Genomic DNA, 16,100 nt, shown 5'->3' with positions numbered 1-16,100 from the left:
ACAGGTCTAACTGGAGTCAGGCAGCTGATTTTGAAATGACTATAATGTCTGTAATAAGTCATCAGATGTTCTAGTGGAATGGACAGTGTTTTTGGAATCAGAAGATACTTGAACCTAAATACTTCAACTTTCTACTGCCTGTGAAAGTTTGGGCAAATTAATTAACATCTCTGAGCCTCAGTTTCCCTCTACAAAAACAAATATTTGACTAGATAATTTCTAAGGTACTTTCTAACTCAAAAATCCTATTAATTCCAGCCAATTTTGTTTTTGGAACGTCAGGCAGTCTTTGCCAAGTCTAACACCTTCCAACTTTTTTCTTTAAGAAAATATTCACATTATATAGGCATAACTAGCCTGTAAACCATTGATTACTTTCATTTCTTGGGCACAAACTATATTTTCCAACATAGTTCCTCCCTACCCCCAACATACACTTACATTGGAGTTATAGAATGTCCAAATGCATGTTGACTTTGTTTGGAATATCTTGTGAAGTTCTTCGGAGAACTTCCCTATTTCTTCACCTTTTGCAATCATTGTTGATACATAAACTACAGTTATCTTCATGGTGGTCTGTTTATTCTCTTTGTGAGCAGCTGCAAGTATCTTTTGATCTTGTTTCTTGTTGCCTTTGGGTGTGGGATGAAACTGGCTCTTGACAACTATCTGTTTCTCTGAGTAGAATCTTTGAGTAGTCTTTGCATTTAGCACCACTTTTTTTTTTTTAGTCTTTTGTTTTCACCATAAGCAGACATTTAAATAGAAATGTGGCTAGATTTCTCCAATAGCCTGTGGACTTTCAGTCATAGGATAAAGATTATGTAGATCATGGGTCAGCAAATTATGGCCAAATCCAAGCAACATCCTGATTTTGTACAGCCCCAAGCTAAGAATGGTTTTTGCATATTAAAATAAAATTTTATTGCATTTAAAAAAGGTAAAAGCCATTTTTAGCTCCAGAGCCATGCAAAAATAAGTCATGGAGAGGTTTGGCCCTCATGCCATAGTTTGCCTACAGCTGATACAGACCACTAGCTAAAGATATACTTGCAAATATTTTAAGAAATGTGTGTCTTGATATTCTGCCCACTTTCCAGGCATGCATTATGAATAACTCATTTTTCTCTTATTCAGAATTTCTGTCATGTTATTAATTTAATGTTATTAATATTATTATTGTTTATTATTCATTTCCTACCAAGAAATGGATTAACTAGCATAAAAAACTTAAAGAATATGTCTCCTTTGGCTGCTTTTTGTTCACCGATGACAATTATCATTTTTAAAAATAATTATAATTATCCTTTTTATTGTGAACTTAAGTCATCAACCAAGGACAAACATTTCAATAAGCAAAGAATAGAGCATTACATAAGAAATTGTGATCTTTTCTTCTATCTCATCTGTTTAAGACATGTTTATATGTACACACATATGTATGCAATAATATACATGTATATATACACATATATAATTTTTAAATATACCAACAGTACTGTGTCATTTTCTGCACTTTTTTGTTCTGTGCCTTAAAAAAAAATCAATGGAATAATAGATATAAAGCATTTCACAAACTTAAAGTGCTGAATAAATATTAACTATTATTATGTCATTCAGTCAACAAGCAAAGGTCCTGCAATGTGCCAGCCCTTTGCTGAGTGCTAATAATACAAGCACAGTACCTTTTCCCAAGGAGCTTATGGTCTAGTGGAGAAGCTTGAGTAGAAACCCTTCATTGTAAAGAAAAATACATAAAGTCCAGCAAAAGAAATCAATATATTGACCATATCTAGGGTTATACCTCATTCTGCATAATCCTGTGTGATGGATAGTATGAATATGATTAGCTCCATTTAATAGATGAGAAAACTGAAGCTCTAAAAAATCCAATGATAGTCACACAGCTCATCAGCAGCACAGCCGCTGGTCCATATCTGGTTGTCTCACTCGACATTCAGTTTTCTTTCAGCTGTATCTGACAACAGTCATCCTCATTGAAAGAATAGAAAGAGATATATAACATCAAAAAGATGTGGACTGGTAAAATAGCAAGATAAAGGATAACAGATGGACAGCCTGTGGGTGGGTGCCCTCCAAGAAACCTAGAAGATTCATAGCACATTGGATGTATCTCTTGTTTTATATGATAGGAGGGCATGGTCGAAAGTCAGATACCATGAGCTGAGAATGGACTGTGACCAAAACATTAGAGAAGTGATCTGCATCATTGGAGGGAATAGCTTCATTGTTAAATCACCGATTCATTGGTGTATTAGTGTAAATGTAAATCCTTATTCTTGGGTTCAGAAAAATCAAATTTAGAAGTACAAAACAGATAATGGTTCATCAAGATGTGATCTGAGTGCTCTAATGGGATTGTAATATTAGTCAATAGTGAGATATTGCAGGCAAAAGTAAAATCCTGGTGTCTAACAAGGGAGGTAAGAGTTCATCTGTACTCTCTTCTGGTTAGAACACATCTTTCATGTTGTATTCAACTGTGAACATCACATTTTAGGAAGCGCACTGGTAAGCAGGAGAGGTTTCCAGAGAAAGGTGATCAAGTTCCTGAAAAGACTTGAGGATAAGTTGAAAGAATTTGGGATATTTATACTGGAGAAATGAAAATGCACGAAGACATGAATACTATTCTTGAATATTTTTGAAGAACTGTCAGATGGAAAAGGGATCTCACTTTTTCCAGGAATAGTGGGTAGTCATTGCAGAGACAGAGGTTTAGTGTTAGGAGAAACTTCTTTAAAAAGCTACTCAAAAATCAAATGAGCAACCCCAGGAGGTATTGGGTTCTTCCACAGAAGAGTGTTTCAAGCAAAGGTTTCATAACTACTTTCTGAGGTTTTATAGATGGGATGCTTATTCAGATGTGGGTTGGACCAGATGGTCTATGGGGTCCCTTCCTTCTTTGATACTCTGATTCTATAAATGCTGGGAAAAATGGGATTGAGCCAGATTATGAAATGTCTTAAATGGCACAATCAGGAATTTATGTTTGATAGGGACTGGGGAGCCACTGAATATTTTTAAATTTGAAGTAACATAATCAGAGTAATATAACAGGAAAATTGCTGTGAAATAGCATGGAGAAAGGATGAATTAGAGAGGGGATAGACTGAAGGCAAGAAGACCAAAAAGAAAGCTTTTATGTTAGTCTAACCTGGAAGAGATGACTTTGTGAATAAAGAGTTTTCATTTATAATGAACGTTAGGAAGTTCATGCAAGTGTATATTTTTAATTCCAAATTAATTCCATTTAATTTAATTAATTTAAAACAGAACCCATTACAAATATGGATAATCATGCAAAACATTCCTATATTGACCATGTCTAATAATAATAATAATAATAAGTAAATATGCTTTAGTTTGCACTCTGAGTCCATCAGTTCTCTAGATAGTATGTTTTATCGTGAGTCCTTTTGATCTGTGACTGGTCATTGTATCAATCAGTCACCAAGGCATTCAAAGTAGATTATCTTTATAATATTGCTGTTAGTGTATAAATTGTTCTAGTCCTGCTCACTTTACTTTTGCTTCAGTTCATATAATTCTTCTCAGGTTTTTCTGAAACCATTCCTTTCAATGTATCTTGTGGCACAGTAGTATTCCATTATATTAATATGCCATAACTTGTTCAGTCATTGCTCAAATGATGGGCATCCCCTCAGAATCCAGTTCTTTGCCACCACAAAAAAAAAAGCTACATGAGAGACATTATGGGGATAGAGTCATTTGGATTTGACAACTGGTTGGTTGTTTGGAGCCACCTTTTGGGTATGCATGTTCACACATACATACCAAAATCCTTAAGTTATGACCAGAGAACTAACTGTTAAAGGAAAGGAGAGCTGGAAAGGCAGAGGAAACCTCTCATGACTGTCTGCTATGGGGTTAATTGGGGTAGTTTTCCTGTATGTCTGCATTTGTGTTCATGTTCCCCTATCTTTTTTTAGGTCTCTGGGAAAGTTTTATGTTTGGGCCTGTGCTCTGAGCTACCTGGGTTCAGTGCCACAACTGCTTGGGGTCCCAATAAAATCATCATGGTCACTTTTCCCAAGAGGTTGGAAGCTAAATACAAAGTAATTGTGGAGTGAGCAGGTAATGAGGAAGCAGAGACAATACATGTAGATTATTTTGACTAGAAGTTTGCTAATAAAGAGAAGCAAAAGAATGTTAGCTTGAGGATGGTTTGGGGATAAAAGAGACCTTAACATGTTTAAGGCTTCAGGATGACATTGTGGAGGGAGATATTGAAAATGTATTGGGATAAGAGAGGTGGTTAATGAGACCTTGTCATCAGGAAGACAGGAAGTAACATGATCAAAATTAGAAGGACAGGGATTACAAGGCAGTCACCTGTAGTGCTGAGACTAGAGGGAAGGAACTGGGGGTGTGGGCTTATTGAAAAATTTAGAGGAAATGGAGTTAGAGAAGCTCATATCTGTGTGGTTCAGGGGAAAGAATATTGGGTTTAGAGGCATAGGACCTGAGTTCAAATGCTGCCTTTCTCACTTATTACAGTTATGACTATGACTTTTCTTGCTAGACTCATATTTCTTTACAATACAATGAGGAGTCTGTATTATATGACCACCGACACCCCTTTTCTGCTCTAAACATGTGATTATATAATGACTTCAGTCTTTTCATTAATAATAGGAAATGAAATGGGAAAGATTGTAATTGGGGCTAGAAGGGATAAGAGAATGTCTAAATTACTGTCGGGAATGTGATAATGAAAGATGATCAAAATGATTGTCAAGCCATGAGGGCCAGGTTGAAGTTGGATAGCATACATTTGTAGCAGATATCCCCGGCATGGTTTTAGGAACTTCCTTAAAAGCATTTATCTTACGCGAAAGTAAGATAGAGAGGGGTCCAGAATAGCATTGATAGACTGGGAGGAAAAAGGAGAAATTGAGGGGCTGGAGGTGAGAATCCAGTCCAGTCAATAAGCATTTGTTTAGCACCTATTATGTGCCAGGGATGGTACTAAGGGATGGGGATACAAAGAAAAGCAAAAACTGGTAAAGGAAGGAAGTGGGAGAAGTAGAAAAGCAGCAAGAAAATTGCTGCAAGAAAGGGACATTTCAAAGTTCAAAACCTTGGAGGTAAGATCGTTCTGGATGATATTGAAATCTAAGTTGTGTTGGGGAGTGTGTTGGCTGAAGTAGAATGAAAAAGGGAGTTTTGAGAATTTCAAAGACGTGTTTGAAGGGTCTTCAGTTGTATAACACACACTCTAAGGATGATAGGGAAGAGGGAGAGTATTAAAGCTGTGTGTCAAAGTTTGGAGAAAGTTGTAAGAATTTCTAGGTGGTGGGTAAATGACAAGGATTTGGAGAGAGTATGTATAGTTAGATGGCATGAACTTTGTTGAATTAGGGTGACAGAACCAGGGCTTGGTAATGGTAGTAGACAAAAATGAGCCTGTTGACTTGATCTCTAATCCTTGCTGATCAGATGTTGTGGTTAAAAAAAAATTAGCTAGAACTGGAGAAAGCTGCTATTGTATAAAGTCTTCAAATAAAACAATCTTGAGAGGATGTTGAGGTCTTTCAGAGAATTATTAATAAAGTAAAGGCAAATGGTGCAGTGGAAGGAGAAAACAATGAATTTTGAGTCAGGGGACTTGGATCCAAATATCAATTCTTCTAATTTTGCCATAGAACTCTGGATTTCAGTTCCCTAATCTGAAAAATGGGAGGTTTGGACTATGTGACTTCATGAGGTCCTTTCTGTTCTAAATCTGTGGTCTTCTGACAATGCTCCTTGCTTGAACGCCCTTGCATTCATGGATCTCCATGGTTTGGACTTGAGCTATTTTAAAATCGTTATCTTTAGTCACTTTCACATCCCTGCTAACCAGCAAGTCTATTTCCAGTTAATCAATCAATCATCATTTATTAAGCACTTATTACTATATGCTGAGCAGCTAGGTGGTGCAGTGAATAGAGTGCCAGCCCTTGAGTCAGGAAGATTTGAGCTGAAATGTGGCCTTAGACACTTGCTAGCTGTGTGACCCTGGGCAAGTCACTTAACCCTGTTTGCCTCGGTTTCCTCATCTGTAAAATGAGCTGGAGAAGGAAATGGCAAATCACTCCAGTGTCTCTGCCAAGAAAACCCCAAATGGGCCTCAAAGAGTCGGACACAACTGAAATGATTGAACAATTATGTGCTAAGCATTCCCCTGAATGTGGTTTGCGGATTCCCACCTTTCTTTCCAACTGTTACCAATCCAAATCCTACCTATTTTGGAAAGCCCAATTCCGGCCTTTCTTAATTTATGATGAAACTTTTCTTGAGTATCCCCGTTCAGAAGTGAGTTTCCTTTTCTTTAATTTACAGAGCACTCTCTGTGTCACTGATTGAGGTTCATACATATACTGCCTTGCACTGTTATTCATTTCCCCAACTAGATTGTAAGCACCTTGAATGTATGGATGGTGTTTTATTTATGTGTATGTATGTGTACACACACACACACACACACACACACACACACACACATATACACATACACCCATCTCCACATTTATCCATCTCTCTTAAGTTTCAGATCTCATATCTCTAACATTTGAATAATACTTTAAGGACTTACCTCGGAGGAGGGGGTTGAGGCTCAAATGAGCTAATATATATAAGAAGCTCTGCAAATCTTAAAAATCTTAAAGCCCTAGATAAATGCCAGCTATTTCACACATTTTCCAGAGCCATCAGCATCGGTTGTAGCACCTGCAGGGATAGGTGTTTTCCATCCTTTTTCGTTCAGGGCTAGAGGCAGAATTATTCTTTGGTAGAAAAGGGAGGATTCAAATGCTACTGAAGGTGAATTTATTCTGTACGTATACACATTAAACTTTTTTCTTCCAAAATGAGAATTCATTCTTCTAGATGAAGAAAGAACAAAACACATTGAAAAGACAGTTCATGTAGCAGCAGCATACTGTGAATGGTATGCAGGGCTGTGTGGTGACCCACTGACATTTTTCATTCGATGAGCTGCCAAGAGATTAGAAATAGCCTTGGCATGCCTACAATAAAACAAGGACTCTAGGCTGTTGGCATTGCTGTACCTGACTGCTGCTTTTGATTAAAATGAGCTTTTCACAGTATGTCTTGTATCATTCTGTTGGATGGAAATGAAGTCTTAAAAAAAATCCAGAAGCAGAGTCATGTTTTCTTTTGGTTTGCTATTATTGCCTTCTGTGTATTTTCTTAGTGTTTTCTGAACGTTTGTTTTTCAGGTGGTAGAGATAAACGTGGAGGTCCTATTTTAACCTTTCCAGCTCGCAGCAATCATGATAGAATACGACAGGAGGATCTGAGAAGACTCATTTCATACCTAGCCTGTATTCCTAGGTAAGTGTGATCTGTCTCTTGTAAAACATTCTGGTAATTTATTTAATCTGACTAGTATGTAACTTTTAATGGTGCCATCATTTTCCCAGTCACCCTTAATGTTTTCTTGTCACTTCCCATATCAATGCAAGTCTCTGCATCTTCTCATTTGGATCTCCAAAATATCTCTTTCATCACTCTTGTCTTTTTTGTTCCCAATTCAGGCTCTCATTGCCTATTGCCTGAACTATTACAGTCACTTATTACCTGGTCTCCCTGTCTTCAGCTGTTCCCTCTTCAAGAGTTATCCTACAGATTGCAACCATATAAGTCTTCCTAATGAATGCTCCAGTCACATCACTCCTGGACTCTTTGAAAACCTTCAATGACTCCCCACTGGTTCTCACATACATTATTAGCAATGAGATGTTTGGAAAGTCATTGAACTTCTCACAATCGTTGTTTTTCCTCATCTATAAAGGAAGGATAATACTGCTGGTGCTACCTACCTTGCACAAGGTTGCGGTGAGGAATGTGCTTTGTAAACCTGAAAGCTCTAGAGACATGTGAACTGCTGTTATTATTAGTGCTAAATTGGGATTTCATTTATCTTAAAGGAAAGGAAGGACTGTTGACAAAGTGCCTTTGGAAACAACTGGCAAAGAGGCAGATGTACGTCATATAGCACATGTCTTGAACTAAGGACCATTACATGAATGTCTGGCATGTAACCACTCTCTTGCTAGGAACTGTGCATGTTGATTAGGTGCCTATAAATACAAACCAGCCTCTAAGATGGCTGTAATTCATTACTCTTTAAATAGCACCTCGTTTTCTACTTGGAAAAAATAAATGGATTAGGAGAGAGATGCACAGTTAGCACTGTTGAGCTACTATTTTTGAAGCAACTGGGTAGTAACTATTTGATTGGTGGACAGGATGAATAGTTAAACCTTCTTTAGAGAGTACAAAGTACTTGGCAAGTTCTAGATAATCTCCAATCTATTGTTTTCCAAGTATTCTGCTATATAGCCTGGAATTATTCAGGATTCTTCTAAGCCTTTTTCAAGTGGGAAAGCTTTGTGGCGTCAGGTAGGTTGTGTTAAGAGGAAGATTGTCTATAATAAAATCTATCTTGATCTAATGAAGATTAATATTTGAATTGCAGGAACCATCAAGCATCTAATAAAACATTTGGCTGCATGTTTTCTGATGGCATTTATTTGATATGTTGACACAGATATAGTTATTGCGTAGAGTTAAATACTTCAGTAGCATTAGCGTTCTATAGAACGTCATAGAATTAGGAGCATATTATCATATGCCCTAAGAGAGTTGTGTACTTTGACCCATGTAAACCTAAAGTAAATATTTGAATGAGAACTAGAATGCTGAGCCCCATTAAAACTTAATAAGACTCAGATTAATTGGTTTTGATGTTCCTGCTTAACTTTAACATGTCTACATGCTCTATATGTTTTGCAAATTAGGCCATGTAGCACAATATGTTTCCATTTATATGGTTACCTGGATTGAGATTTCCTAACAGAGAGTGGACTGGAAGTGGAAGGAAATGATGATGTGACAGTGAATTATATGAGAATCAACCAGTTTCAAATAGAATCAATCTTTCAGGGAACTTTGATGAAAGGGGGTAATATACTAACTCCTGCCAAATTTATCTTTTCCTTCAATCATGTAAATACTCTGCTTCATTGAATCTAACCAGGTATGACTTGGCTTCCACACTACAACAAATATGCTGATAAGAACTCATCCTTAACTCATTTTGTCATCCACATAGGAATATAGGTATAATATGAACCCTAGCCTTAAAAAAAAACACCCTACAATGTAAAAGATTCATTGTGTTTATAAATCAAAATAAGAAACAAGTGAGTTGGGGTTTATGTCTGTGTATGTATATACGCATACACGTATTGCATATGAATATGTTATTTTTTAGCATTCTGTGGTAAAGGGCACAGAGAAGATTATTTTAAAGATGTAATTAAGCAGAAAATCCACACTTAGGTATAGCATTTAGTTTCGCAAAGGTTTAAATTTAGGCCAATTTCCAAGGTTGATTGCCTAAGGCTAGATGTCAGATGATTTCTCCATTGTCACAGTAAAGCAGTGGTTCATGTTAGGTGAAAACCTTAAATTATCATTGGCATTCACATAGTACTTTGGTATTTTCAAAGTGCTTTACAATCATTACCTTGCTAATGACCTGGCTCCAACACCATTAGACCACACAGGCTGTTTTTAATGAACAGACTATGTAATAGTGAGAATTGGAATTGTCCCTTAACTATGGTGTAGCTTGGAAACCATTACAAAGCCTTCCCTAGAATATAGCACCTGAGGCTGTTAACAAGGGACATCAAGTCATATGCACTTCTTTTCAGCCTGGATTAAAGGGAATTTTAAGCAGAGCTTTATAAAAAATATATATTCTCACTATAATACCTTGTATTATACCTTTATATCTGGGCCTGATACTTTCATGAACTACAAGTAAACCTCTTTTTGTCTCAATTCTCCTCAACTGTAAAGTGGAAATAATAAGAGCGCCTACCTCCAGGGTTGTTGTGAGGCTTGGATGAGGTAATATTTGTAAAGTGCTTAGCATAGTGCCTGGCATGCCGTAGGTGTTCTATAAATGCTTATTCCCATCCCTTCCCTTCCCCTACGAGCGAGCTGTCAAGGAAAGATGTTGCTCATTGATCAAAATAAAGCTTGAATAATGGTGGGTACGTGAATTGCTTGCTCCTAACCTTTTTTCTCAAAGATTTTGTATATCTCACTGTTTTGCCTGAGAGCCTTAATAAAGAGAGTAAAAGAAGTACAGCAAGGAAAGTAAGAGAAGTCTTGAAAAGTTGATGAGAGGGATGTTTTCTTCATCTTGAATCAGGAAAATAACATTGCAGACTAGAATTTCTATTGTTTTAGAGTTAAATATTTTAATAACAATTATTTTTAAAGACCATCTATGTGTGCCTAGAGTTCTATAGTCTTTTCCCCTTAAAAGAACTCTTTTTTCCCCCTTAAGAGATACAGGAAAAGGTTATATTTATTTGTTAAAATAAATTTTGATAATTCTTGATAGATGATTTCAGAGGACACTGGTCAAACCTCATTTGGATTATTATTTTCAATTCCCTGAGCCAAGGAGTTTTTTTTGTTGTTGTTGGTTGATTGGTTTCTAAATGAATTTGTAATTTATCAATCACAATAACATCTATATACATTTGAAAAATAGTAAAAACATATTTGTGAGAAATTCATTCATGCCTTCATGGAAGGCATATTAGCTTATCTATTATAGAGTTATTTAAGGAGATGAACTCCTTGAAGTTTTTTTTTTATCATTCACAGGTTGGGAACGACTGATTTCATAAGATCATAGATGTGGTGCTGGAAGAGACCTCTACAGTGCAGTATAGTAGAAAGAGTACTAGGCTTGAAACCAGGAAAGACCTAGGTTCAAACCTGCCTAAGAACCTTAACACATATATAGTGGATTGATGCATTCTGCTTCCTCCCTCCCTTTTTTCTTTTAAAAAATTTGAGTTTTTTATTAATAACTTAATCATCAACCAATATTTCAATATACAAAGAATAAAAAAGATTTTATATGAACCCATGAACTTCTTAGTTTTTATAATGCATATTAAATTTAACACAATAGTAACAAAATTATCTGTATCCCCTCGTGAACAACTTTTTTCTTCTATTTCAAAAACTATTTTATTGATGTTCATTTTAAATAATCTCTTATTCTAATTTGCCTCTCCCATGGAAGCTGAGCCTCCCCACCTATACTACCCCATTTTCAATCTTCCTCTTTTTCCTAGTGTAGATTTTTTGGGAGGCAATTGGAGTTAAGTGACTTACCCAAGGTCTCACAGCTAGTAAGTGTCTGAGGTCAAATTTGAACTCAGGTCCTCCTGACTCCAGGACTGGTGGTCTATCCACTGTGCTACCTAGCTGCCCCCTCCTCCCCATAGTATAGATTTTTAAAAATCCCCCAAAGTGTTTATATTTCAAACCAATATTGACTTTGACTTCCATATCTCCCAGCTTGGCATGCTAATCAAACAATCAGCTAAGGTTATTTGGGGCTTCCTATGACAACTGTCAGATTTCTTTCAGGAAATGGTAATAGTTAAGGTCATCATTGTTGTTTTTTCCCCTATGTCTTCTCCCCCCATCCTTTGGGAGCATCAATAGATCGTTAGAACAGGTCAGGTTTAAGCTGTTGTGTATAGTGTTGTCTCATTATTATATTTTCTTCTGATGTATAATTTTACCTTTTTCCTAATTAGTTAATGCTCTTCTTGAACATGGACAATTGGTTTTGATTTGAATTCCTTGTCAATAACCAGTCATTGTTTTCCTTCCTTCCTTCCTTTCTCTCCATGTCCAGCTTGGACATCTAGAATAAAATATTCATTATGTATAGGTTTATAAACTTTCATTCCAAACTTTCCCTCTTTCTTGATTTCTCCTCTCTCGGTTTTCCTGATATTCTGACTGCACTGAAGATACATTATCAAAAAATTGGACGATCATCTTCTGAATAATTAAATATCAATGTAGTTATATATGAAGTTACCAGTGTGGCATGTAGCTGTTTAGTTTACCTCTGCTGTATGTATTAATTTTTTATTTCCTTTTTCCACAGCGAAGAAGTCTGTAAACGAGGATTCACAGTTATTGTGGACATGCGTGGATCCAAATGGGACTCTATTAAGCCTCTACTGAAGATTTTGCAAGAGTCCTTTCCTTGTTGTATTCATGTTGCACTGATAATCAAGCCAGACAACTTTTGGCAGAAACAAAGGACTAACTTTGGCAGTTCTAAATTTGAATTTGAGGTAATTTCTATTGTAGCAAGGCTGGCCAAACTGATGGTCATGGTTAATTATATGACAACTCCTTTTCATCATTTAGACAGAGAGTAGATTATTTTTTTATAGGTCATTAAATTTGTGGTGTCTATCCCTAATGTACATGTGCGGATATATCCTTAGATATTGCTTAACAGTGAATGGAGGATTGGGAAGAGAGAGTGAGAAGTGGAGGCGGAGCAGGGGTATGGTATGACCATTCTGTGAATCAAACAATATGAAATTTTTATTGGAAAAAGAAAGTTTTGCCTTTTAATTAATTTGATGGAATTTTTGCACTCCACATAGACCATGTGTTAGCTGCATCTGGGTAAAGGAATTACCTAGTTATACCTCTACAGATAGGGAGAACCAAAGAGGAACACAGTGACTCTAGTTTCCTTTCAGTTAATAATGAAAAAGAATGCTGTATCTCTTGCAGCTCCCAAGGCTCTGACCCAGAGTGAATGGTAAGGAGGAGAGTGGTCTAGCACATTTAGTTGCTTTAATTAGGAGTCCTTTTCACACACATAAATAAGTGTAGTTGTGGGGAGAGGGATGGGGGTAAAGAAGAGAGTGTTTCTTTAATGATATGCAGACTGAAATTGAAGGCCAGTCAGAGGCATCTACTTAAAGGTAACATAATCCTAGTTGACTTAACTGTGAACCTCCTTAACAATGGATTGAGTGCTAGTTCTAAATGGGCCAATTTTCTTTTTCCACCCTATTTTCACCTCCCCACTTCTGTAAGGTACTAACATCCTGTGAGGTAGTTTAATGAGGTGATAATGGGAATAAAGAATTTTGCTCTTCTATGAATGTTTTTAATAGAACTTGATTGCTTGTATAAGCTTTATTTTTTTTCCCCTGGTAGATTTTTTCCTTTGAACAGTTTTAGTTCAAAATTATATCCAATTTGAGAATTAAGTATACCTGTTGGTGCATCTCTACCTTTACTCCTCCCCCACCTCCCCATTTTGTTTCTTTTATATTGATCCTTCATCCTATAATTACAATATGGAGTCAGTATGGGATTAAGAAATTTAGCTTCACCAGCTCAAATGGAAGAAAGATGAAATCAGTCAGCTTTGTGCTACCATCTTATATGTGGTTTATACTTCTTATCATTCAAAGAAAGGATCACCATTGAATAACATTTTACTAGATTTTAATGAAGTATTTCTCATCAAAAAATTTAGATACCAAAACAGATACATTTTGTTATATGTACTGCCTTATTTTACAACAGAAAGGGGAAAATGGTGATTTAGCAGTGTAATTCATGCAAAATTTGGAGGCATTTTCTAAGCCTGTGTCCGGACTTTTGAAGTCTCCACCAGTTTTTCCATCTGTGTGTGTGTGTGTGTGTGTGTGTGTGTGTGTGTGTGTGTGTGTGTGTGTATACACAGTCTCTCCTTTCTTAGATAGATTGTACAGGTGATCCCCTCAAGGATTTTGCCTTCAGGAAGTTATTAATTCAGTGCAAATGACTCTGGCTCCCTAGGGATGGGACTTAACCTGCAGCAACCTTGCAGGCACAAATGCTGGTTTAGGAGAAAGCCTCAGTATCTGGATCTTTTATCTAGTGCTGAGCTTTAACTTGCAAAATGATGCTAAGTCTTGTTTACTGGGCATTTGGAGTTAGGAGCAGAACCAGCAACAGTACCAGAATGACCTCATCTCAAACCTATTTTTATATCCTGGATACAACTAGTTTATATAAGTATGTTACTATAATTTACTAGTTTACTTATATAAGCTAATTTATATGAATTAGTAAGGTAGTTTATATGAATAAACTAGTTTCATTCAGCCATGTTGTTTTATAGCTTGTCTGCTTTTTCCTTTTCTTCTCCCTATGATACCTCTTTTATAAAGCAGAAAAGATTAATCCTGTTTTACAACTAGCTAGGTTGAAGTTAAGATTGTAGGTTTATTTCTTGCTTGAGTGATAATTGACTGAAATTTGCCATGTTTTCCTCAGGTCAGAATATAGTATAGATTGTTAAGGCATGTGGCCATTAAGGATCATAGATTTAGAGATGGAAGGCAGCTTAGAGGTCATTTAGGTCAGTCCCCCTCATTTTACAATGGAAGAGGCTCAATTCAAAATAATCTACCCAAAGTCATGCAAACATTAAGTGGCTGAGTCAAGTTGACCACAAGTCCTCTGTCCCTCAGTTCAGCCCTCTTTCCATGCACCATTACCTAGTAAACTTAGTCACTCTTTAAAAGGGAAGCAGATCATTAGCATTCCTTGTGCTTTTGCCTTTGTGAAAGGGAAGGGAATAAACATTTATATAGTACCTACTGTGTTCCAGGCACTGTGCTAGGTTAATCATTACTGTCCCCTAGATACAGTATTTTTTCTAGTTTCAGCAGGTTGTATTATTGTCTTTAGCTGTTCACACCTCATCCTCTACAGGGTAGAGGAAAAGGGAGCAGACAGACTGTGAAGTTTGTTTTAGTCTATAGCTGCAAGGACACTAGACAACAAGTATCAGTCCATGGGCCAGAAATAACTTTGGAAAAATCCAAAGTTGGAGATTTGTTTTTTGTAGGATATTAGATCTACAAATGCAGAGAACCTCAAAGACCATTTATTATAACCCTCTCATGTTACAAATGAGGAAACTGAGTGCCTGTGATATTAAGTGACTTTGCCCACATTCCTATAGTTCATAAGTGTCAGGTTCTCCAGCCATCCTCTAGAGCTAGGTTTCTTTCCATCTTTCCACTATAATTGCCACCAAGTTTTCAGTAAAGAGAGATGGTTGTAAAAGCATAATTTATAAAGGAGGGAGACCAAAGGTCACAAAACTAGTGAATGTAAAATTCTTTTGCATCTGCCTTAGTCATATATTTTGGGAACTTGTGTCATGGTTAAATAGCCTCCAATCAGTTAATGTCAGTATTTCTTGGAAGGAAACTAATTGATTTCTAATCTGGCTCCAATCAAAATATGTCATATTCCACAAATGGGATGTCCTCTCTAAACATTTATGGGATGCTTTTATGAATTCACCCTCTTGCTGACCACGCTGCTTTTATTTTTATGGGGAAGGAACCAAGGTATGTCTTTTTTTTTTTTGCCCTATAAATAAATTATTTTCCTTAAGTTTTAAAATCCATGACAGCAACAAAAATAGCACTGAAATTATAATACACAAGCGTGAATCCTTTGTTTTCTCATACATGCTTTTTTTTTTCTCTTAAGACAAATATGGTCTCTTTAGAAGGCCTTACCAAAGTAGTTGATCCTTCTCAGCTAACACCTGAATTTGAGGGCTGCCTGGAATACAACCATGAAGAATGGATAGAAATCAGAGTGGCTTTTGAAGACTACATTAGCAATGCAACCCATATGCTATCTAGGCTGGAGGAGCTTCAGGACATCCTAGCAAAGAAGGAGCTGCCTCAGGATTTGGAAGGGGCTCGGAACATGATTGAGGAACATTCTCAGCTGAAGAAGAAAGTGATAAAGGCCCCCATAGAGGACTTGGATTTGGAAGGGCAGAAACTACTCCAGCGGATACAGAGCAGCGATAGCTTTCCCAAAAAGAACTCTGGGTCAGGGAATGCTGACTTGCAGAATCTCTTACCCAAAGTGTCCACCATGTTGGATAGACTGCACTCAACACGGCAGCATCTGCATCAGATGTGGCATGTGAGGAAGCTAAAACTGGACCAGTGCTTTCAGCTGAGGCTGTTTGAACAGGATGCTGAAAAGGTAAAAGAAAGAGATACACGAAATGGGAAGCGGGGAGAATGAGGCAGCAGTGCCCCGGTTCCTCATGACCAGGTTTTAGTTTAGCTGGTTTAGTGAAATGAGAGGCAGAACAA

General features: G+C 36.8%; 1 protein-coding gene across 1 annotated transcript in view; it reads left to right on the top strand.

The window, feature by feature from the left end:
- Positions 1-6,837: 6,837 nt before the first annotated feature.
- TRIO (trio Rho guanine nucleotide exchange factor) overlaps positions 6,838-16,100 on the top strand; it is a 288,299-nt gene continuing 279,036 nt past the window's right edge. Inside the window, exons 1-4 of the mRNA XM_036745208.1 lie at positions 6,838-6,862; positions 7,269-7,383; positions 12,053-12,245; positions 15,475-15,987. Coding sequence (XP_036601103.1) covers positions 6,838-6,862; positions 7,269-7,383; positions 12,053-12,245; positions 15,475-15,987 — 846 coding nt within the window. The remainder of the gene's footprint in view (positions 6,863-7,268; positions 7,384-12,052; positions 12,246-15,474; positions 15,988-16,100) is intronic.

Source organism: Trichosurus vulpecula, chromosome 1 (genome assembly GCF_011100635.1).
Source record: "Trichosurus vulpecula isolate mTriVul1 chromosome 1, mTriVul1.pri, whole genome shotgun sequence".
In the NCBI taxonomy this organism is placed as follows: domain Eukaryota; kingdom Metazoa; phylum Chordata; class Mammalia; order Diprotodontia; family Phalangeridae; genus Trichosurus; species Trichosurus vulpecula.
This window is presented reverse-complemented; position numbering and strand designations above follow the sequence as displayed.